General features: G+C 36.2%; 1 protein-coding gene across 22 annotated transcripts in view; it reads right to left on the bottom strand.

Moving 5' to 3' along the window:
- Positions 1-25,425, bottom strand: part of lrrfip2 (leucine rich repeat (in FLII) interacting protein 2) — a 60,352-nt gene that overhangs the window by 25,113 nt on the left and 9,814 nt on the right. For 6 of the 22 annotated variants that reach the window (XM_058385322.1, XM_058385324.1, XM_058385326.1 and 3 more), the window contains exons 2-4: positions 20,550-20,714; positions 17,766-17,852; positions 4,263-4,307 (exon numbers count right to left, since the gene is read on the bottom strand). In XM_058385322.1, coding sequence (XP_058241305.1) covers positions 4,263-4,307; positions 17,766-17,852; positions 20,550-20,678 — 261 coding nt within the window. In that variant the 5' untranslated portion in view covers positions 20,679-20,714. Of the gene's footprint in view, positions 1-4,262; positions 4,308-4,809; positions 4,924-5,022; positions 5,095-5,630; positions 5,688-7,509; positions 7,558-7,675; positions 7,721-8,211; positions 8,308-9,233; positions 9,297-10,085; positions 10,128-10,918; positions 10,994-13,402; positions 13,454-13,558; positions 13,613-15,846; positions 15,904-17,765; positions 17,853-20,549; positions 20,715-25,425 lie in introns of all 22 variants that reach the window. The other 16 variants (XM_058385288.1, XM_058385293.1, XM_058385307.1 and 13 more) reach the window with 12 other exon arrangements.

The following is a 25,425-nucleotide window of genomic DNA, read 5'->3' as shown; positions in this document are numbered from 1 at the left end:
ACAGGCGTCGGGCCAGGGAGCATTTACGCTAGACGAGGTACCAGTGGGCCTCAGTGCTGTTCTCTGATGAAAGTCGATTCGCGTTGAGCAGAAATGATGGCCGCCAAAGATGTTGGAGACTTCAAGGAGAGAGCTATGCATCAGCCACTGTTGTTGTGGTGTTACAGTCTGGGCAGGTGTGTCTACTCAATACAGAACTGCCCTACATCTTGTGACAAGCCAATAACAAAAAGCCTGAATAACATCATTAATCCAGTCATTGTGCCCCTGCATGAACAACACAGGCCTAATTTCATCTTCATCTGATTTCATCGTTGTCAAGCTGTAATTGATGGTCAAGGGCACATGACAAATTATTGAGACACTGACATTTTTTGTTTTGGTATACCCACCACTGTTGTTGGCTTTTGTTTCAATAAATTGTTTGAGATGAGGAAATCACCATTGCATGCTTCTACTTAAATGCCCTACTTTTTGTGAGTAGAGTATATTACAATCATATATGTCTTTAGTTACCTGTTTTTTTTACAATCTCTCAAAGTTGAACATCATTGCATTTTATTTCAATTCATTGCACATGTTCTTTTTCGCCACTGTGTGTCCTGTTTTGTGTTTTTTCTTTTGTACTACTGTTTTTGCACTGTGTTGTCTTTGCTCTGTTTGCACCTAGTTGCACACTTTGCACTTTATGTGGCTAGGACAAACTTCTGTCCTAGCTGTGTGGTGGTGTTTTTGTGTTTAAATTATATGTTGTATGTTTATATAGCACCAAGGTCCTGGAGAAACGTCTCATTTCACTATGTACTGCGTCTGCTGTATGTGGTTGAAATGACAATAAAAGCTTCTTGACTTGACTTTAGAATTAACTATATGTAGCACACAAACTCAATCAGGAACGAATTTTGCACTGATTTCTTCTTCTTTCCCTAAAATAAACCATGCAGACCAAACCTTAAGTCATTGATACATGTCCTTTTCCATAGACAATCTCCCACTACTCAGGTGAGAGAGGCCCCAATCAAACGAATAGTGCATAATTTTATGTATTGTTCCATAATTTATACAATGTAAATCTTACCAAAAAAAAACCATTGCATGTGCAATCATGAATAGCACCACTACAGCTGCTTCCCTTAGGTAGTCAAAATACTCAAAACCCTTACAGGTTAGCTGCAGCTTTTTCTGTCTTTTTTATTCAATTATTATTAATACAGTGAGGGAAAAAATTATTTGATCCCCTGCTGATTTTGTACATTTGCCCACTGACAAAGAAAATGATCAGTCTGTAATTTTAATGGTAGGTGTATTTGAACAGTGAGACGCAGAATAACAACAAAAAAAATCCAGAAAAGCGCATTTCAGAAAAGTTATACATTGATTTGCATTTTAATGAGTGAAATAAGTATTTGATCCCCTATCAATCAGCAAGATTTCTGGCTCCCAGGTGTCTTTTATACAGGTAATGAGCTGAGATTACAGTAGGAGCACTCTCGGGGAGTGCTCTTAATCTTAGCTCGTTAACTGTATGAAAGACACCTGTCCACAGAAGGAAGAAATCTATCAGATTCCAAACTCTCCATCATGGCCAAGACCAAAGAGCTGTCCATGGATGTCAGGGACAAGATTGTAGACCTACACAAGGCTGGAATGAGCTACAAGACCATCGCCAAGCATCTTGGTGAGAAGGTGACAACAGTTGGTGCGATTATTCCCAAATGGAAGAAACACAAAAGGATCGTCAATCTTCCTCGGTCTGGGGCTCCATGCAAGATCTCACTTCATGGAGTTTCAATGATCATGAGAACGGTGAGGAATCAGCCCAGAATTACACTGGAGGATTTTGTCAATGATCTCAAGGCAGCTGGGACCATAGTCACCAAGAAAACTATTGGTAACACACTACGCCGTGAAAGACTGAAATCCAGTAGCGCCCGCAAGGTCCCCCTGCTAAAGAAAGCACAAGTACAGACTCATCTGAAGTTTGCCAGTGAACATCTGAATGATTCAGAGGAGAACTGGGTGAAAGTGTTGTGGTCAAATGAGACCAAAATCCAGCTCTCTGGCATCAACTCAACTCGCCGTGTTTGGAGGAGGAGGAGTAATGCTGCCTATGACTCCAAGAAGACCATCCCCACTGTCAAACATGGAGGTGGAAACATTATGCTTTGGGGGTGTTTTTCTGCTAAGGGGACAGGACAACCACACCGCATCAAAGGGACGATGGACGGAGCCATGTACCGCCAAATCTTGAGTGAGAACCTCCTTCCCTCAGCCAGGGCATTGAAAATGGGTCGTGGATGGATATTCCAGCCTGACAATGACCCAAAACACACAGCCAAGGCAACAAAGGAGTGGTTCAAAAAGAAGCACATTAAGGTCCTGTAGTGGCCTAGCCAGTCTCCAGACTTTAATCCCATAGAAAATCTGTGGAGGGAGCTGAAGGGTCAGCCACAAAACCTTAATGACTTGGAGAGGATCTGCAAAGAGGAGTGGGCCCAAATTCCTTGAGATGTGAGATGTGTGCAAACCTGGTGGCCAACTACAAGAAATGTCTGACATCTATGATTGCCAACAAGGGTTTGCCACCAAGTACTAAGTCATGTTTTGCAAAGGGGTCAAATACTTATTTCACTCAATAAAATGCAAATCAATGTATAACTTTTTTGAAATGTGTTTTTCTGGATTTTTTTGTTGTTATTCTGTCTCTCACTGTTCAGATAAACCTACCATTAAAATTACAGACTGATCATTTCTTTGTCAGTGGGCAAATATACAAAATCAGCAGGGGATCAAATAATTTTTTCCCTCACTGTATATTCTTTGCATGTTTTTGTTTTAAAAAGCACTCATCATGGTTCATATACACTTTTTTCCTGTTCTTATGGTCTTTTTGCTGTTCTCATTACTTTTTGTGATTGGGAGCTGGGCTCAGCATAGCGGCACTGTGTTTAGGTACACATGTGACCAGATTTTAGCACTCTCCACAACAACACTTCGTCCCGGAGACAGGCACGAGATCCCAGAGGAGCTCTAGAGGAGACACTGTGGTTGCACAGCTGGTGCAAGGCTGAGAGCGAAAAGGAGAAGATTTAAACCCACTGTACCATCTGTTACCATGGGGAACATGAGATCCTTGGGAAATAAGAGGGAAGAACTGTGTGCACTGATTCAAACACAGAGGAAGTACCGGGAAAGCAGTTTAATGTGCTTTACAGAAACTTGGCTGCATACAGACTTCCCAGATCACAGTGATTCCGTACCCGGCTGTACGCTCATTCAGGTGGACAGAGATGCAAAGCTCAGTGGTAAGAGGAAAGGCAGAGAGATTGCTGTTTTTGTAAATGAGAGCTGGTGCAATTCTGGGCATGTTACTGTGAAGGAATGTCTCTGCTCTGACTTTGTAGGCAAGCATCAGCCAGTGAATGGGAGTGCAGCAGTGGGGTGGTGTGAGAGATCTTAGGTTGAAAACAAATCAAGCAGCTGCATTCTGGATAATGTGGAGAGGTTGAATGGCGTTCAGTTTTTTCCACACTAGTTTTTCAAGGAGCAATGTAAATATGTACACCTTTGTCAGTCAGTAACAGTGGAGAGGTGTATTTAATTAGCAAAGGCAATGTGCATTGCAGTAATATGCCCTGACCTTATCCCCGAGTGGTGTGGCAATGTTGCTTACAATTTATGGTTGCAGAATTACTAATTGGTGATAATTGAAGTCAAGAGAGCAGACAAGAAGGCTAACAATATACTAGCTGCACTGATATCATTCATCATGATTTGTGCCTTGGATTGTACAATCCATTACAAGAGCAAGGAAAAGAACAAAAAGAAACAAAAACAGTAAAGTTCCAAGTATTATAAGCTTGGATAAATAAGCAGAAAAAAAAAAAAAATCAGTAGTGTTCCTATGAATTTTTAGCACCTGGCCACCTAATAATAATTTGAGAATATACAAAGCTGAGCAGCAATTTAGGTGGTAGTTTTAAAGATAAGGTGAATATTTGCATAGAACTGACATTTACATTAAAACAGCAAATTCAAATGATTAAGGGCAAAATGGATTCTTCATCACAGTAGTCTTAACATTATAGTTGGAACTATGTGTAACTTATCTCAGACAGAAGCCATGGGGATCCACTAACTGGAGTATGCACATAAAATGTAGCTTTTGCCCTACTCCTGAATTTTAGGCACAGGGTTCCTGGTGACTGACTAGCACAAACACAGTTACCTTAACCAAACAGCATAACGATTCACATACTCACCCGACTGAAGGAATCTGAGTACTGCTTGTCACATTTTTCGTCCAACTATAAGAAGAAAAAAAGTTATTAGAATGTTCCTAATTTAATTTTTTTTTAAATGCTGGTCGTTCCTACCTGCAAATGAGTTAAGTGGATTAGGTTTTGTATACAGATTGTGTAAAAGGCATCACAGTGCTGTTTCAAAATTTACAGCACCTCAACATCCTGTTTCCCCAAAACACAATCAAAAAGCAACAAAGAACAAGCTTTACAGTTTCTACTAGAGACACACTCCCTTAAAATCTCATCATACAAGTTAAACCTAACAATTCTCAAGGGCAAAGTGTGGTATAATTGTCTAGGCAGTTGGCATATTGTGTATCAACTTTATATATTTCTGCGTATGGAAATATGCATACAAAGTGAATATGTTATGATATCCAAACTGTACATTTGTAGCATACATTTAAATAACAAAAAAAAAAAAAATTGTTTAGCCCTGAGACACACTCTTATGTTAGACACACATTAATGAGTACATGCAGCAGGTCACTGTGCCATAACTTACAATGTCCAGATCTGGGATGCTCAGATCATCTAGGTCAGAAATAATACTACCTCTCCTGTTCGAACGGCTGAAATAGTCAGCAGCAGTCTCACTCATGTCAGAAAGTTCAGATGACTACAAGGTAAAAAAATTTACATGAGCAGGAATGCAAACAAAAACATAGTAAGTTTGTTTGGGTTCAAATAAATGGGACTGGGGTCATAGTTAGCTCACCACACTATCCCTCCTTCCATGTTTGATGTTATCCTGAGATGTACTGCTGGCAGAATCGTCATCAGACGAGGACTTTGGAGATTGAAAAAAAATAAACGTCGTACCTTTTGTGTATAGTTGTGTATAGTGTAAAGAAAAAAAACAAAGCATACTATCATGGGTCACTCACTGAACTAAAAATGCTTTTAAAATGCAGTCCATTTGAATTGTTCCCTGGTATGGATTTGGAGTGTTCAAAAATATTTATAACAAACCTTAAGATTTAATACAACAGCACTGTGTAGAAGCATATTTCTTAGTTAATGCACAGACTCCACAACAGTGCGTATTCCAACTAAAACAGTATGTATACTATGAGAAAAACACATGCTCTTCGTTTCTCTTTAAAATACCCATATAATAAGTAATTGATTTAGGTCATGCAAATAATTATAAAATGTTATAATCAAAAAAGTTTGAGGACCCCACATTTTTGGGAAAACCCTGGAGCCTATAGACACCCTGGCTGAGCTACAGCTCCTTATCATTTAATGACGTATACACAAAGCCTATTTACTGCCACGTTAGAGACATTTGTAATGTATAGGTACATGCTGCAAAGTGCTTACCACTGGACTACTGCGAGTAGAACTAGCACCAGAAGAGCACCAGCTGCATTCAGACGTCTGTAAATACAAGCATCCCATTCAGACTGACTCCAAAATGGGGCCTTATTTTAGACGGTTGGGATATTATTATTGGGGTATTGGGACAGTAATAGATATACAACAATCAACCAAAAGTCATTCATGTTGTATATTCAGGAAATTGGCTTCATATAAAATGATAAATGTCATCTTCAGTAGACAAAGACATTTTGCATGGGTACTGGCACAAACTTAATTTTAAGCAATTAATTTTAGACTAGAAATACAATTTTCATCTCCATGCTGGGAGTTTGGGTCTCAGTCACAGTGTCTGGGAACAATGCAGTTTAACAAAATTTTATTGCTGTAAAATGAGAGTATAATTTATAGTATACTTTTAGTCATATGTTAAATACTACAGCAAGGAAAAATATATATATATAGTACACCCCGACAAGGCATAACATAAGGCATAACATTAAGAGCACTGACAGATTGTCTCCTCATCATGGCACCTGTTAGTGGGTGGGTTATATTAGGCACCACATGAACATTTTGTCCTCAAAGTTGATGTGTTAGAAGCAGGAAAAATGGGCAAGTGTAAGGATTTGAGGGAGTTTGACAAGGGAAAATTATGATGGTTAGACGACTGGATCAGAGCATCTCCAAAACCGGGGTGTTCCCGGTCTGCAGTGGTCAATATCTATCAAAAGCGACTCATTAAGTAAAGGTCCGTGTGGTCCAATCTAACAGATGAGCTTCTGTTGCTCAAATTAAGAAGTTAATGCTGGTTCTGATAGAAAGGTGTTTGAATACACAATGCATTGCAGTTTGTTGTGTATGGGGCTGCATAGCCACATACCAGTCAGGTTGCCCATGCTGACCTCTGTGCACCACCGAAAGCAACAACAATGGGCATGTGAGCATCAGAACTGGACCACAGAGCAATGGAAGAAGGCAGCCTGGTCTGATGAATCATGTGTTCTTTTACATCACATTGATGCCAGGTGCGTGTGCATCGCTTACCTGGGGAACACATGGCACCAGGATCCAGGATGCACTATAGGAAGAAGGCAAGCTGGCAAGCCAGTGTCATGCTTTGGGCAATGTTCTGCCAGGAAACCTTGGATACTGCCATCCATGAGGATGTTACTTTGACACGTACTACCCACCTAAGCATTGTTGCAGACCATGTACACCCTTTCATGGAAACAGTATTCCCTGTTGGCTGTGGCCTCTTTCAGCAGGATAATGTGCCATGCAAAAAAGCAAATATGGTTCAGGAATGGTTTGATGAGCACAACAATGAGTTTGTGGTGTTGACTTGGCCTCCAAATTCTCCAGATCTTAATCCAGTCAAACATCTGTGGGATGTGCTGGACAAACAAGTCCGATCCATGGAGGCCCCACCTCGCAACTTACAGAACTCGAAGGATCTGCTGCCTGATACCACAGCACACCTTCAGGGATCTAGTGGAGTCTATGCCTCGACATGTCAGGGCTGTTTCGGCAGCAAAATGGCAGGTGGTCATGTTATGCCTGATCGGTATGTGTATATACACACGTGTATATATATATATATATATATATATATATATATATATATATATATATATATATATATATATACACACATACATATAGCAGAAGTTACATGAATTAGATGCTAACAGATAAAAACAAGCTTAAACATTTAAACAGTGAATTTTTTTTCCGTTCAGCAATTCATCTATATTCATTTAAACAGAAATAGTTTTTACTGGTCGAACACCAATATTTACCGGAAACCCTCTATGCAACATAAATGTTCTGTATTACTTCAGTGGCAAATATTTCCCACTGCATTAAAATTGGAACTTACAGCTCTGGAACCATATGGCCCATAGAGACTAGCATCACATATTGAGGCCTAAGAAAAAAATAGAGGTCCACTATTCAGCAAAACCATTTTAGTAAATTACGTCTCCTTTAACACATTACCAATATAATATAATTCTACATGCAAAAGCATTTAAGGATAGACTGACCGCACTGTAGCTGCGCATCAGACCTGTAGAGGTAGTGCTGGAAGCCTGTATGGGGTGGGGGGTGTGATTTGTGAACATCAGAGTACAATAGAATAATACTATGCAAAATGCTTAGGCACTTTAATTTTTACACTAATTTTGTAATTTTGATATTTAGCCTATAATTTTATAACCAACAAAAATTAAATTACAGAAAAATGTCTGTATGTACAGTATGACAAGTGGCAATACTTTCAGATCTTGTTCTGTTATGAACTAACAAAAATATTAGCCTAAAAACCTGTTAAAAAACTGACTTTGTTTAGTTTTGCTGTTTACTGCTCTCTATCAACATTTTTAATGTAGAAAACCTTTAATTTCATTGTTTGAAGGCAAAAGATTTTTGCACAGTTCTGCACATACATGCACATGGCTGCATACACACACCTCTACTTTGAACTATGTAACTACTTTTGTAACTACTTAGGAGTTGACTACAAAATAATTTTTAGCACAGAGACAGTGTATGTGGACAACACACAGAAAGAAAGACAAACCCAGGGCTGATGGGTAGAAGCAGTAGAGGAGAGAGGATGAAGTGGTTTGGAGCTCTTTAGACTGCTATATTTCCTTTGGTCATAATACAACCCCGTCTATGGTGAGGATATATCAAAAAGCACCATTAGACACCAGAGAAAAGAGCAAACATTTTTCCCCCATCATAAATTTCAGATTCCATAAATATTACAAAATCCTCAACTTTACAGTGTATTTTTAATGCAGTATCTTATGACCCTGTTGTTTATCAAATCTTTAAAACCCAAATAAAAACCTGGAAAGTATTAAAAAGAGGGCCGAGGACCATGACCATCTGTAATAAGGAGTGGTCACAGATTCATTGCTCTGTTTCCAATTATTGAGCAATATAGCATTATATTTTGTTGAAAACAAACAAATAAATAAATTCAGTGAATAATTTGAGCTAGAATGTATGCAAGAAAATAGATGATAATTGTAGATAAATAAATATTCAATAAAATCATGCTGTTCGTAAATTATGAAACCATACATAACTACATTGTGTACTACGAAGTACTTACATTAATTATACTACATAACGCAGAATTATATACCATACACCCTGTGCCACACTATTGTGGTAGGTCTATGTTGTCTTTATTAATTATGTAACAAACCTGTCAGTTTACATGCCTACAAGTAAATTTTGACCATCAACTACAGGCTTGAATAATTATACCACATGAATTATACATACAGTGGAATGAGAGCTCTTCAAAGAGGAACTATTGCCAGCAGATTGACAAATGAATTAGTTAAAAAAGAGGTATAACTGTAAAAATGCACAGGAATTTCATCTATTAATCCACATGGTGAAAAATACAAAAAAGCAAAAAAGCAGAATGCAACAGATCTCCACATGTAACTGATCAATGCAGATGTGGTTTAGACATAAAAATGGCTTGGAATACAGCAGACACATTTTGCAATGGGTATATAGACAACACATGTCTAAAATAGTTTTGCTTATAAAAATGTATATGCAGTCAGTAATACTGACCAGTAGGTCAGGTTTTTTCCTGAAGGAAGCAGACTTCCCATGAAGGTCATTATACACTGAGTTCTAAAAAGAAGAGAGTGTATGGTTAACGCATGCTAAGTGTGATAGAGGAGTCTATGACATGCAGAAAAATAGAAACAATCAGTAGTTTGAATGTTAAGAATAATGGTCTTGGAAGTGATCAGGTCAGGTAAAACTGATATTTATATTCAATTCAATTCAAAAAACTTTATTTGTCCCTAAGGGGCAATTAAAGGCACGTGAGCAGCATGAAGGGCATAACAATAATAATAAAGATAACAATACAGTTAAAAAAATATAGAATATATAAACGAACAGTACTAAAACTGTTCTTATATTATCATCACATTATACAATAGACAAATGTAGCATTCCGATACACATTAAACCAACTTATAAATAGGTGCATGGAACTATGCTTGTTGCCACTACACTACATGATGACAAACAGACAAAAAAAATTAGGGTTTTTGAGTATTACTGAAAGCTTATTAAAATGGGATATGTGATCAGTCTTATATGTTTAAAACACCATTAAAAATTCAACCTTCCCATGTGATAATGCTTTACGTATATAAATATATTAAATATTAGAAATATATTAGAATATAAATGTGAAAAATTTTAAAGCAACTGCTTATTTTTTCAAATACAAAATAAAATCACCTAACTGGAACTACTTCTAATTTTTTTTAATAAACTGAATTTCAGTTATGAATAAATAAATAAATCTCAATGCTGAAAAAAGTGATTTCTGAGGAGGACAATAGCCATTAGAAAAAGATTTTGACCATCAACTACAGATAATTATATGACAAGAATTATACATACAGTGGAATGAGAGCTCTTCAAAGAGGAACTACTGCCATCAGACTGCAAAGAGATCAGGATTTTATAATCCACATAAAAATTTTAATTTAATTCAAATAACCACCCATGCAGTTATACATGACTAAACATTCAGAGGATTAGTCAAACCAGACCACTCCAAACATTGTGTATCAACTAATGTTATAGTCCAAGCAACATGTGGTGTGATAAAACTTTGTACTAAAATGACCAAAAATTATACAAAGAAAAACCAAGAAAATTATTACTTCAAGCAAAACAAGATCTTTTTCCTTCAAGCATAGTAAGGTTTTCAATAGCTCTAGCATCCAAGAATGTAAAAAGTTTCTTTTACCTTCAAAAACATTTCTAAAAGCCTCTCGTTTAGTGTTCCACATATTCTACACCCTGGTTCTTCCAGGAGGATAAACTGAAAAATCCTTTTCTAACTATGCATGCACAAAATAACTGACAAGCAAGGAGGACTGCCAAGTTTCCTGATTAAGTCAGTTAGAATTTGGGATGGTCAGATATATTTTCTTCAAAACAGTTATACAAAGTGCTCTTTGTGCTTAAATCATGAATAATATGCATTTAATGGCTATGTACTTTATACTCCTAATTTTAAAATCTCAAAGCTTTTTTTTTAAATATTTTTTTTGTTAGCTACTTGAGACCTACGATTTTGCTTTTAGACTAAGCAAGTTAAAAATAACAGTAAAAATAACACAGTAAAAAAAAAAATAACACAGTAAGTCTCTCATGCCCATTCACAAAGGTTACACAAATTTAATTAAACACCACTAGCAGAAAAAAGGAAATGCACAGAGACGCACCACAAAGCTTTTTTTCCTAGAGCTGGTTGTGAAGCTGGAGTAATGCAAGTTGCCTAGCAGCGATGAGGCAGAAGACTTTAAAATAAAAATTCAACATATAAGTAAGTCCATTTTACATTTTGTTCTTTAAACAAATGGTACAATTTTTCTTAGCTATTCTCCAATTTAAATCATCTCATCTTAAAGCACTAAAGTTCAACTTTAGTTTAAAATGTGCTTTAGTTTAAACTTTAGTTTAAAGTTTAACTTTAGTTCAAGCACTAAAGTTCAACAAAATGTACAATTTATATATATATATATATTAGGGATGCCACAATACTCAATATAATATTGAACCATTCGGTACGACCTCCATGGTTCAATATGCATATGTGAACCGAGGTTTTTCGGTTTTTTCTTAAAATAATAATAACTTTATTAGTATAGTATGTTTCTTCTTAACATACATACTGTTCCTGTCATAAGCAAAGAATAATGGAAAAAAACTTTAATTTGCCAAGCCATCCGAACCGAACACCGTGGATAAAACCGCGGTACATATTGAACCGTGGGTATATATATATATATATATATATATATATATATATATATATATATATATATATATATATATATATATATATAGGATACTGTTGAACCTCTCTATGCTCTATGTTTCATACATCTCTGATAAATGGTACATCATTCTGATATGTCTGTATGTCATCGAGTTTCTGAACTTAAGAGTGGTAATTAAAATTACCTAAAAACTAAAGTTTAGCCTCTAAAACAACCAAAATTGCATTCCTCACCTTGTCACTCCACATGGTCCCATCACTACATGATATTAGGCTGCCGCAATATAGTTGATTATATTACTAGACTTGTCAACTGTTACCTGTTTTGTGTAGGAGTGCCTCAATGCACACTAGTGTTAGAGAGAAAAGGGCTAATATTTAGGTGCACTGTTTTATGAGTCTTGTAGTTCGGCTATGAGTTTGTGTGAGCTGCTTACAGGAGACATTTTTCTTTGTATTTGTCTGTGGAAGTAACATTGAAAAAAAAGGCCACTCATTCAGTTGCACTCTTCTGATTTATCATCATGGAAGCAAATATCCAAACATATAGAAATTATCCCAGAGTGGCAGAAAGCACTTCACTGAGCCCTGCTGAATGTAAGTCCAGAAATCAGCAAAGACTAAAGAGCTTTCTCTCCCTGATGCAATGGAAGATGGCAAAACAATATATGGATCTAGAGTGATTTGCACTGTTGTTTTGAACTCAATATTAACAGACATTTTCATGACAGTACCACCCCACTCCTCCAGTAAGATCATCTTCTACAGAGATGTTTGTGAATTTCTCTTGCTTAAACTAAGAATATTTAAATTGTATTAAAGTTAAATAAAATCTGTCAGTGTATGTTTGTCTTAGCTAAAAACAGTCACACACATTTTACACCAGTTATCTTTAACTGGTTGGGCACTAAAATGTCAGCTGATAATGGCCAAAATGACTATTTCAGTTTTCAGAAGATAGAAAACAAAGACAAATACTTTGAACCAAAAGATTAAATAGGCCTAAAATGAAGTGTCAAATGTACCCCTTTACAGATACTGTTAATGGCAGTGGTAATTAATGATTAAATGTGCTGTTATTTGAGAAAAAAAGCAGCATTAGCAAAGGAAAAATGTGGCCATGTTTACATTAAACTACCTTTAACAGCCCTTAAAAGAAATACATAGGAATATGCTATGTCATTGTTATCGTTACTGTCATTAATGCCCCACTTAGAAATCCACCATTCAGCTGAATTCTCATGATGACCACAGCTGAACTAAACAGCTGATATTATTTTTAGTCTCTACTATTCTCCTTAAATCAAAATTTTTAGGCTACCATTTACAGACAGTTAATTTACCATATTTTAAAATGGAAAACTGCAATCAGAACAAAAAAAATATACTGCACACTAATAGTAATTGAATTATAATATTAATGTAAATGTGCCACTTACCGATCCCCTTCTAGCCTGCAAGAGGGAACCAACCCCAGAATACTAACAACCTCCGTTACATTTGCACGTTTATGCGGACACTACCATCGCTTCAATGTGAAGTTTTGATCAGTGTTCTGCTATTGTACAAAGTGTTTCATTGTTTGCCTACCATCAATAGTGAATGACAAATAGGACAAATAGTTTTCTTGTTTCTTGGTTTTGCCTTATGATTTTGTGATTTGGATTGTTTGCCTTGCTGCCTGCTTTTTCCAGTTTATGAACTCTATGCCTGTGTACCTTGATTCTGATTTTGCCTGATGATTTGGATAATTTTGCTGCGTTTTTAAATGTTTTTTAATAAACTCAGCGAATGGATTCCACCACCTATTTGTCTGACTTGATGTTATATTTAACATGAATAACACAATAATAAGTTGGGTGACTACCAAACATGCTTTGCATGCAGTAAAAAGACAAACCATAGGATTCATCAAACTGTTACAAACCCTGAAACTTCCACTGCTGTGGATTGACATGGCATCATCTTTGAGGCCCTTCTGCGCAAAAAAAAAAATGGAGATGGAGGATTTGGTTGGGGGTTAGAGAAAGAAAGCCAAGTAACAGAAGAAACAAAAAAAAGACAGGAAACAGGAGATACAAACTCTGTGACTCTGGCTTTTGGATTGATTGCCGTGGCGGGCCTTTTCTGTGTCAGCCTGAAGTGGGGTAGAAAACAGATTGGACCAAAGCAAAGGCGTGGATGAAGTAGATAAATGAAGAATGATAAAAATACAAGGAACAAAAGTTAATCAAAATAACACATGCTGTAATAGAATAAACAAATGCCAACTCTGTTAAATTATATTTTCCACTTCCCTTAATTAAAAAACACTGCTCTCATATAAAAATATAAAACACAATTTGAGGCGAAAAGATAATTAAAGCTTTCACAACAGTTACAGTGGATATATAAAGTATTCAAACCACTGCTAAAAATATTTCCTAATCTTTGTTGCAAAAAATGTTCAAGATACCTCAAATTGTTAAGACATTTCCTGTGCACAAGCCTCTTTATATCACTGTGGTGCCCCATTTTCTCCACTTGTTTACAATACATGCAATGAATTTTGTACTCCTATCCTCATCGATACCTTACAAGAAGTGAAAAAATGCATTTGTTTTAAATCGACTATAAACTTGAGAAATGAAGATATACTGAGTCACTTTTTATAATCAACTGATATAGTCAAATAATATTAACCCTGAACCAGAATGAAATCTAATCATGAGGGGGAAAAAAATTCAACATTATTTGATAACAGACTATATAAACCATCACACTAATCAGTTTTACGTATTAAAAGCTCACCAGTTTGCATTCTGAAGGATCCTACAACAAAACTTGATGACTGAGGAAGCTGTCAGAGGCTAGCTAGTTGACATTATCGATCATTTTTAAGGGGGTAGAAATGTTTCATGTTACCAAATAAATAGATTACAACCCACAAATAAATGTAGACAGATTTAAAACTATAAATGAAATTTGCAAATAAATAAAATGAAATTTGCAATTACAACAATTTTTTACAAATATGTTTTTATGACACAAACACACTGACTAACCAATCATGGTATGTTCCTGCTACAAGCAATCCTGTTTTATTTTACAATCAAGGCAAGAACCGAATAATATTGCACCAAAATGGCATATTATAAAGGCTCTCCTGTACGGCCGATCAGGAGGACTCATGACAAGGGAATGGTACTAACCATGTAACAGTATCATTGTAATAACACATAACAGAAAAAAACAATGTTATGGGTCATAAATTCTTGATTTTAAGGAAATACATGTTTTCACCCATGTTTCCTGCATTGCTACCGAATCCACAGCAAAAACTGAGTGATTTTGCAGAACATTGAGTGTGTATGCATTTATTTCAAAGAGATGGCATTAAAAGTGTTAATTTAGCCATGGGGGTCACAGTCCAGTGACATCTGTGTTGGTCCCAGGCCCGGATAAATAGAGAGGGTTGTTTCAGGAAGGGCATCCGGCATAAAACATTGCCAAAATTAATCAGGCGAATCGTCAGTACTCTGAATTTTATACCGGATTGGTCGAGGCCCGGGTTAACAATGACCACATTGGGCTACTGTTGGTCGACGAAGTAGAGGAGGGAAGAAGTGTGTAAAGAGAGAGAAGAGGAAAGGTAAGAGTGTAGGACTGAGAATAGGAACTCTGAATTTTGTTAATATGACAGGGAAAGGTAGAGAGCCGGCTGATATGGAGAGAAGGAAGGTGGATATACTGTGTGTACAGGATGTAAAATAAGGCCATAATGTTGCTGGTTTCCGTTTAGTTGTTAGTGACCTGCCATGATTCCTCCTGATCGACAATGTTGGCGAATTTTTATATGTGACTTTGTTACAATACGACTCTGCTTTAGGCTGATGATTGGTCAAGCACAATGTGGGCGTTATCCAACTGGCTTGAGTAGATGGTGGGTGAAGTCCACCTAGTGTGGATTTGAATGAATATCTTGTCACTAGAAACTCCACAAATGCAAGCAGCAATCCACAAACACACAGGAAAAACCAAGCAGAGTTGTGTTTGAATAAAAAATTTGCAAGTATGTTTTTTATCTCACATTCATTTTATTTTGTGAATTTTGTGAAACTTCAAATGTATATTTTAGGACCTCATTCTATTTATTTGTGAATTTATGAATCTCTTATGAATCTGTTACTGAGATTCACACAATAATAAGCAAACTACATGCAATTATACAATTATACAAACATGCTGACAATATGCACTCAAGCTCTTCATACCATTAATGGCAGTGGTTTTGCCTATTCTCATATATACCACATATGGTTATATGAGACTTTCATAATGTATCCACTTTTGTGAACAAACCCATGCATTTCAATATTAATACCATCATACCATCCACTGCTGGATTTGACCCCACTTTTTACTAGAGGGTGATTGGTGGTAAGTTAACTGTAACGGAAAAACACAGTAGAATAAGAATTCTGCAGCTTGCTGTAACAAATTTGGCTTGTGATTTTATAAAGGTGAAAAAGAAAAGAATGTCTTTTCAGTTTTTATTAAACCAAATGTGAAGAAAAAAAGTCATTTATCTGATATTTAATGATGCACAGTTTACAAAATGTTCTGCAAGTGTAACACACGACACTAAGAACAATGTAAACTACATCATATTTAAACAGCTACAGAGAGATGCACATTAACAAACTACAGAAGAATATATTTTAAACTATAACAATGTAGTACATGAATACACAAAACCAACAATAAATTTGTTTACATATAATACAATTCAAACCTCAGTAGATGCTTTACGCGACATGGTTAAAGCCGAATCTACACTCAGCTCCACTAAAGCTCAAAATAACCTGTTATTGGAGCGCTTAGACAATCTGGAGAATAGATCGCTCAGAAGGGGCAATGAAACTGTACAGATCTAATCGATGTATCCTAAATGTGCCCAAGGGGAGTGGGGATGGCAAGGACCCCACTGTACTTGTTTCAGAAGTGCTAGCTGAAGCAATGTCTGAGGTACTCACAAACCCACCACCACTAGACAGAGCACACCGCCCCAAACCTGTAGTCGGTGCAAATCTGCCAAAGGCTTCATGCTGTGTTTTCACTGTTATCATGACTGGGAGCTTTCATTCAGATGGACCAAACAGCACGAGATGAAGTTTAAGGGGAATATGCTTGCTAAAAAGCATGCCACGTTCAACATGGTGAAACAAGCTCTGTATCAGGAGGGCATTCAGTTCCATCTACTGTATCCCGTACACCTTAGTCATGTTAAAGGGAGAAAACCTCATCTTTGAGACCCCAGATGAAGTTTTTATGCAAAACAGGTGCTTGCTCAGAATGGGCAGTGAAACTGCATTAGTAATAAAATGACTGGACTGGTTCATACGAGAGACTTGTATGTAAGTGACTTTCTTTTTTCCCTATTGATATGGAGTGTTATCGAGAAAATGCACCATTTTGTTTGTCCGCCTCTGGACTGTTAATGGGCAGTAACTGTGCTAAGTTCAGTTTCTGAATTAGATATACTCTTGCACTGTTCATCACTCATTTTTACTCAAGTTTTATAGATTCACAACTTTTCGTTTGATAATCGGGAGTCTTCCACAGGATAATAGATTGTCACAATATGAAAGAGTTAAGAAATCGAGAACAATACGATACAGGGATACAGCTTAAACTGGGAATTGGGCATTTTTTAGTTTTTGTTTTGTTTTTTTGTTCCCAAATGAGAGAGATGCAGAGATTCAAATGCACCAAAGTTAAATGGGCTTAAAGTGGCATGCAAAAAAGATTAAGGGGAGGTAATCAAAGAAGAAATTTTGTTCATGTTGGGGGAAAAAAGCAAAATGAAATCAATTTTAAAAAAGCTTGATATAAATAAATCCCACTTTTAGACTCCACCCTTTGAAAAAAACAATCAATGGCTTTATAATAAAAAATAATTAATTAAAAAAAAAAATTAGTAACACATTTCTCAAAGTTTATATCATAAAACATCCAAAACATTTATATCACAATACTTTAACCCATAGAAAAAAAAACATACAACCATTTGGAAATGACAGACCTGTCACATATAACATTTGCAGAAAGTTTTTGTACCTCTGCTTGATAATATTTGGATCTATTTATTTTGGATAATATTTAATATGTCAAAGGAAAGGACATTTGGAATGTTCTTATTCTCTAATGTTTTATTTCCATACATGCTATACATTTTTTTTTACCATACCAGTCTAACATACCAGTTTATTTTTTACCATACCAGTAATGGCAGAGAACAAACTAATTACCTCTTTCTGTTGCCGTTCCAGCTCTCTCATTCTGATATCTCGTGCTTCTGCCCTGGCAGCTCGCTTTGCTGCAAGTCTTGCTTCTGCCTACAGGACAGAAAAAAAAACAAATGGCACAATAAACATACCTGTGACCCAAAATAATTTATGTTTAATTAGATCAGTTGGATCTAATTAAATCAGTTAGTTAGATCACCAGAATCACAAATGAATGCTTTAAATTTTACATGTGATCATACCTTATCTCTCAGTGTAGGTTATTATATTATTATTATTGTTGTTATTATATATTAATATTATTATTGTAGCTGTTCTGTTTTGTGGGGTTCCAGCACTCCTCACAAATAATGCTATACCTGAACATGTTTAATAAGTTATGTGATGATAGTTCAATTTAAATATTTGTTTAAAATGCCTGTGGATGGCCATATTTTTTACAGTGATGAATAAAAATGTAGTTACAGATTAGATTGATGTAGCACACCAAATTTCAGCTCAATCAGACTCAGATCACATTCAGCTCCTGAGAAACAATCTCCCAACTTATTTAAGTTCTTTTGAAATAGACTGCATCTATTTTTCTCTAAATCGGAAGACAGAATGTTTCTGTAAACTTATGAATTCCTTGTGTGTGTACCAACATGAGCTACATTATCATTTTGTGAATCATCTCTGCTTCTTTGACTATTTCAATCAGTCCTTCAAATGCTTACAGCTGATTAGAGGCTTGCATATTGTGTTAACTAGCGTTGCATAGTGTAGTATTAGTAAGTCACAGACTAATATTGGACCACCATTTGCTTTGATCACTGCACAAATTAGCCATGCACCATTGCTTTGACAAGCTTATGCAATGTCACAACATTTATTTCCATCCAGAGTGGCATTAATTTCCTGCCAAGATCTAATATTGACGATGGGAGAGTTAGACTGCTGCATAAAGTGTTCTCCAGCACATTCCAAAAGGGGTTAATGTCTAAACTCTTCAGTGGCCAACCCATGTGTGACAACGATGTCTCATGCTCCCTGAACCACTCTTTAAATTTGGGCCTGATGAGTCATCTTGGAATATGCCCATGCCATCAGGGAAGAAAAAAATCCATGGAAAAAAAACTTGGCCATTCAGTTTATTCAGATAGTCAGCTGACCTAATTTTATGGGCACATAATGTTGCTGAACCTACACCTGACCAACTGAAGCAACACTGGATCATACTGTAACACTGCCCCCACTGGTTTGTACGATAGACACTAGGCATGATGTGTGCATCACTTCATCTGCTTCTTTTCTTACCTTGGTGTGCCCATCACTCTGAAACAGGGTAAATTTGGATTCATTACACAGCATAACCTTTTTCCATTGCTCCAGAATCCAATCTTCACTGGCAAATTGAAGCTTTTTTTCTCTGACTTGCCTCACTGCTAAGTGGTTTCCTTAAGGCCACACAGCTATTTAGTCCCACACCCATTGAGTTCTCTTTGTATTATGTGTGTGAAAATGCTCTTATGTTCACTATTATACATAGCTACGAGTTCTGCTGATTTTTTTTATGATTTGATTTCATCAAACATTTAAGTGATCATGATCATTCTTTTTATTCCAACCACATTTCTTTCTCGAAGATGATTGTTCACTATCTTTCCAGGTTTTAATAATGCGTTGGACAGTTCGTAACCCAGTTTAAGTAGTTTCAGCAATGTCCTTAGCTGTTTTCTATGCTTGATGCAGGATGATAATTTGACCCTTTTGAAACAGAGTAACATTTTTCCACAATCTCAGGATATGTTATCTGACACGGTAGTTTAAAAAAGGAAAAAATACTCACTGCATTATTTTGGCTTAAACTTGTTGCCAGCTGAGACATATTAATCACTACAGTAATTACCTAATGGAAGGTGTTTTCCTATTTGCTTACCATATATCCAGGTGGTGACTTTTTTGGTCAGGCAATGTATTTTTGCTTTCAAAGCAAAGGACAATCCAAATTGTTGTAATGACTATGCAATGCTTGACTGAATTTCCCTATTTTCTCAGCTTCAAAATGGTTTGCTTTTCTCCCATAGTCTGCTCACTTATTCTTTTTAACAGATGAAAACCAGGGCTTAGAACCAAGAGTAAAAACTGTCAACCAAGTGTGATACACTGTCAAAAATATGGAAAAAAAAAAATGACAGCAGGGTGTTAAATCTTTTTTAATGATGACCCTATGGCATAGACTAGTCTAACATTTTGTAAAGATATCAAGAAATTCTTACTAAATTTAAACAATGGTCCTGTTATGTTGGCATTTAACATTAGAGGTGCCATTTGTGAACTTGCCATTTGGCAACTTCACTAGAATTTCTGCACAAAACTACTGGATTAGTTCCCTCTATTTGCAATTAGATCCTGGTTTGCATTCTTGACTCAAACTAGACAGTTCTTGATTCAATTACCAGACTGTTCGGCAGTGCAACACCAGCACCATCATACTAACTGACAGATGTAGTGTGATGAACTGGGCAACGTTCTGCTGGGAAGGTTGTTATTTTTACACATAGCAACTAAATATGCACTGTTGGCCTGCTCCATTTATTTTTCTATTGTTATTATTAATTGTGTATGTTAGACAGATACAACAAAGTAACCAATAGAAATTTTCTTTCATTGACAGAGGCTTTGGCTGTGATCAACCCGAATAAGGCTGCCTCCTTAAAATAAACTTGGTATACTGGTAGAAAGACAAAGATCTCTTATCTAATTTTACAACAAATACAGTAGCACTGTATTAGATTAACAACTTACCTCTCGTGCTATGCTACTTAAGGCCTCATCCTCAGCAGAGAATCGATCTTTGATTGGTGCACGTTTTCGTCCTGAACTTGGTGTACCCATGTCGGTTCCCGTGTTTCTAGTTCCAGACAGACTGGTCATCAGAGGAAATGTGATCTATGTTGATTTTGTAGTGTTCTGAAAGAGAGAAATATCTCCTTGGTCAGAGTCAAAATAAAAACTGATATCAGTTATTTAATTATAAGCTTCTAGCTGGCTTACTAACTCAAAATGATTATTATCCTACAGTCTTCCTGTTCTATTTGTTAGCCAATCAATCAGAATGAACATATGGGAAATCCAATATAGGCAGCCTTGGCCAATCAATACCTACGTTCTACTTAAACTCTGACAGATAAGAAAAACTTGAAGTCTTGATATGACAAGATGGAAAAGACCATTACTTTTAGATGTAAAATGTTCAATGTGCTCCATGAGGGTAATAGCAGGTAAATGTTTAAAACAGCTACAGTACATGTGTAGTGTACACGCTGGTTTCACAACAGTAACAGTATATTATGGTATGTATATAAACAGTATATTATGAAACAACAGAAAGTCTTAAGTACAGTGGAAATCTACAACTGTTGCCAACATTAGCGAGCTACACATAATGGCTTAATAAACTGAAATTTCCAGAGTACCCAGACATTGGTGGTTTGTCTTTACGTGGTTGTGCAGAAACATGTCTTATATGCACTAATGTATTTTGCTATTTTTAAATGATTTTTTTTAAACCATGGGGGACTCCCAAATGGCACAACAATAATTTGCCCTAGGAATTGTAATTCTAAGAATGTCACCTGCCATCTGTGGGCAAGAGTAAAGAAACACATTCAGCCATGCTCAATAGATCTGAAGGATAGCATTACTCACTCTTCCCTGGCTATTAAATGACTGTAAGCTCACATACGCAGAACTTTTAAAAATATTTTTTATTTTAAATTTTAGATAATATACTGAAAACATAACACACTATTTGCAAAGTAAATGCTGTCTAAGAGACCCAGAATGTTTGTCTCTATCGAAGATAATATTCAAACAAGCTAAAAAGTGAGCCAAGATGGTGCGTGGCAGTAGCACACAGCGGCCACTCCGGATCCAAAATAGTGCTAGACAGGTTTACCTCGTTTCGTGCTGACAGAAAGGCAGCTCTGTGTGGTAAGGCTGACAGTGGTAGCTTGTGTGTTTACATCAACAAGGAATGGTGCATGTTTCTAATTTCTGCTCATCACTGGGGGAGTTTGTGTCTGTTAGCTGCAGACCATTTCATTCACCTTATGAAATCATCACTGTTTAATAGAAGGGGGTTGTAAAAATTTCCAAATATGTCAGAATGTCCATAATATAATTTGAAGTAAGCTGTAAATGTGTTGTTTGTTGAGTTTTGCTAGCTAGAATGTCCCATATTTTCTATTCTTCCCCCTGTTTGAAGAATGAAATAGTCCACATAAAAAAAGCTTTAACAGTTTTGCTTTTTCACCTGTTACCAATAAAATGGTGTGGTTAATCACAAAAGAAATCTGCCCTTGAGCTTTATCCATACATAACCTTTTGTATATTGCATAGTGTGTACCTTTTGCATCTCACTTATCCTCAAATCATTGTAAAACAGAGTACAGAGAAACCTAATTGAAATTACCAGCTTACTATGATTTTAATGTAACAAATAATTGCAAACGTACAAAATATCAGATGAAGTCAGAATTAAGCAGTTGCTCATCTGAATGCTGAAGACTCAATCAACATCAAAAATCTTTTTGTTTAGGTTGGCTATACTGCATTGCAAATATGGTGATAATTGGACAAAAATCATGTTTTTGTAATCCTAACAAAAACAAACCCTATGGCAAATAAAGCTGCATGCAGCATTTTAGGGCAAGCACCCTCTTTGGGAGGAAAGCACCGAGACTGGGTGCTTAGGCTACAATTGTTGCCTAGCCAATCACAGGAAAGCAGATCTATAACTTTAAGTAAAGCTATTCAAAATTGATTTGTAGTTTCACACATGGTGTGTGACCACAAACAGGAGTGGAATACTCCGACTGTAGGAGTAAAGGTCTAGATGAACAAATGGGCAGCAGGGTGGCACACCTGCTACAGCTGCCAGCAACTGCTGTGTTGCATGTTCGTACATTGACCTGTAATTTTGATCGTACTGTTCTGACCTACAATTTCAAAAAAATTAAGGTATTTATGTCTTTCCTCACATCAGTAAGTCCTCACCCGCTCACTGCAAGTATCTGCACCATCTTATATTGTGTTTTTTAATTGAAACTTCAATATTTCAGTATGTTCAAAATTATATTAAATGGTAAGAACAGCAGTAGACAACAGCTTAGACATGTCTCAAGATGAAGTGAACCAGGTTTTCTGAAGATTGGAACATTTGCAGGAGAAGTAGCAAAAATAGCACATAGATAGAATCAATTATAGCATAGAAGTATTTTTGACCAGAAAGTGGTGCTGTCAAAGTTGCATAGCCTCGGGGTATATTTCTGAATATGCCAACAGGGATTTGAGATACAGCCTCACTTCCTGTATAGTGACATGATATACAGACCTTTTAGGTACATTTATAGGCAAACCATTTGAAATATCAACATTATTTTATGCATGCCAAATTAATTTGTTAACTGGAAATACTTTTGAGCAGAAGTAGCAAAAAACAGTTTTTGGCAAAAATATCTACCAATAAGAGTCTCGAATGTGCTGCTCCAATAATACCTTAATAACCTGCATGCAAGTTAGTTTCTGCGAGAAAAGTTAGTTCCTATTATCAATTACATTATAAGAGCTATAAACAGTTGATTCCACAATAGCCCCTCTTTTTTTCCCCCCATCTCTTAAATATAAGAAAACAAAAATACAACAGCTTGTCATTTTACAGAGATCCCCAAAAGAGCAAAGGACACTGCTCTGAAGACTCTCCAACAACAACAAACAGTTAAAAAATCCTGTCATCTGAGGTTTCTTCCATAATGTCCCCTTAGACAAAGCTTCAGCATTTTTAACATGTTTTATTGATCTTAAAATCTTTTATTAGTAGCCTTAAATTTTGCAGACTGTTTGGTCAGTCCCTGTTACTATAGAGTTACTATAGAAGATATATAGGCTATAGAAGATAATGTATTAGAATGTGCACATTTATATAAACCTCTTACGTGCACTGCTCCTACAGCAAATTATACAATATTCACTAACGAATAATATTTAAGAATTCACCAGGATTGTGGTACAAATTCCTGTGTGAATTTGCTAAGTTCATTTCAAATCAAGTTGTTTCTCTTGTTAAAGCAAGACTTAATACTGAGGCGGGGTTAATATTTAATGTTTAATATTCAGATGGGGTTAATCAGAATATAATAAGACCCACTCATAATGGAGGTCACACTCTTGATCTCTTTCAGATTAAATATAGAAAATACAGTCACATTTACAGTCTGAAGCTATTTCCGACCAATATCTTGTCTATTTCAAACTGTGTCTTAAACAGGATATATGCACTTTGCCATGTCACTGTGTTAAATGTACATTTACTGTGTTAAATGTCTGCGACTGTCTGACCCCACAGGTGACTGGTTATTCAGAGTCAAGGTTTCACTTCACTTTAGATAATGTAGCTCTACTTAGAAGAAAAATAAATAAAGAGGGCAAAAATGCACCCTAGTATAATGATCACACATGTACCATAAAACAGACCACTTAGAAATTAGAACAGAATTGGTAGTATTTCGACAGAATGGAAGGGAAGCCTCCTGAGCTACAGAAAATCTCTCAGTACTATTAGATCAGCATATCTGTCTACCATAATTAAAGACAACAAAGTCAAAACTTGTTGTAATACTGTAGCAAATTGAACCACTGTAGAAAATACACACCATCAATATACAGGAGCAATGACTTCATTATTTATTTGAAGCAAATATCAGGCAAAAAAGAATATTAACTTATAGTAAATCCTGTAGATAACAATATTACTATATCAGACCAATGTTTAAAATGGTCCATTCCCCTTGGACACTTCTGACACCACAGATCATACAATTCTACTAGAATAGAAAATGTTTTTGAAGTTAAGGGAACATCCTTCTCCTGGCTTAAGTCTTATTCGACTGATTATTATTAAGTTTTTAGATATAAATGGCAACTTTTCCATACACTATAGTTAAGTTTGCTGTTCCACAAGGTTCTGTTTTAGGTCCACTGCATTTCTCCTTATATATGCTACCTCTTGGTACAATTATTCATAAACATGTTATTAGCTTCCACTGTTATGCTGATGATACACAGTTATATATTTCAGTGAGGCCAGATGAAAGGCAACAGCTTAATAGGATTGAAGACTATATCTATATATAAGACTATATATTGAAGACTAAAGGACATTAGATGGTGGATACTTAGTAACTTCCTCCTATTCCAACATGGCATTTGATTATAGACTAAACAGAGCAGAATGAGTGAAGCAGAACAAAGCACAAGTAGGTCTGATGATAACTGATGTTCTCTACCAAAACCAATGTTTTAGTACCAAATAAAGGAACTGTTTCCAAGTGTGGACTTTTTTTTTTATTTGAACCAGATGATGCTGCTCATACATTGCAAGCAATGTTTGGCCACCATTTCTGCACCAAAGGGTAACACCATCAATTTCATTTGAAGCGTCATCACATAACACAGTAAGAGAGAGTGGTTAAAAACAAAACTGTACAATCAATTTTGTACCCACGACCAGAAGGCTCAAATGTCAATAAAGGAAATGTTATTCAGCGCACACTGGAGTTAGTTGGATATACAATAGACAATCACTCTGGATCCAGTGGTGTTTTAGAGACAGCCAAGTAAT

This window comes from Hemibagrus wyckioides, linkage group LG03 (genome assembly GCF_019097595.1).
Source record: "Hemibagrus wyckioides isolate EC202008001 linkage group LG03, SWU_Hwy_1.0, whole genome shotgun sequence".
Classification (NCBI taxonomy): Eukaryota; Metazoa; Chordata; class Actinopteri; order Siluriformes; family Bagridae; genus Hemibagrus; species Hemibagrus wyckioides.
Note: the sequence above shows the minus strand (reverse complement) of the source record. Positions and strands in the feature narration are given on the sequence as shown.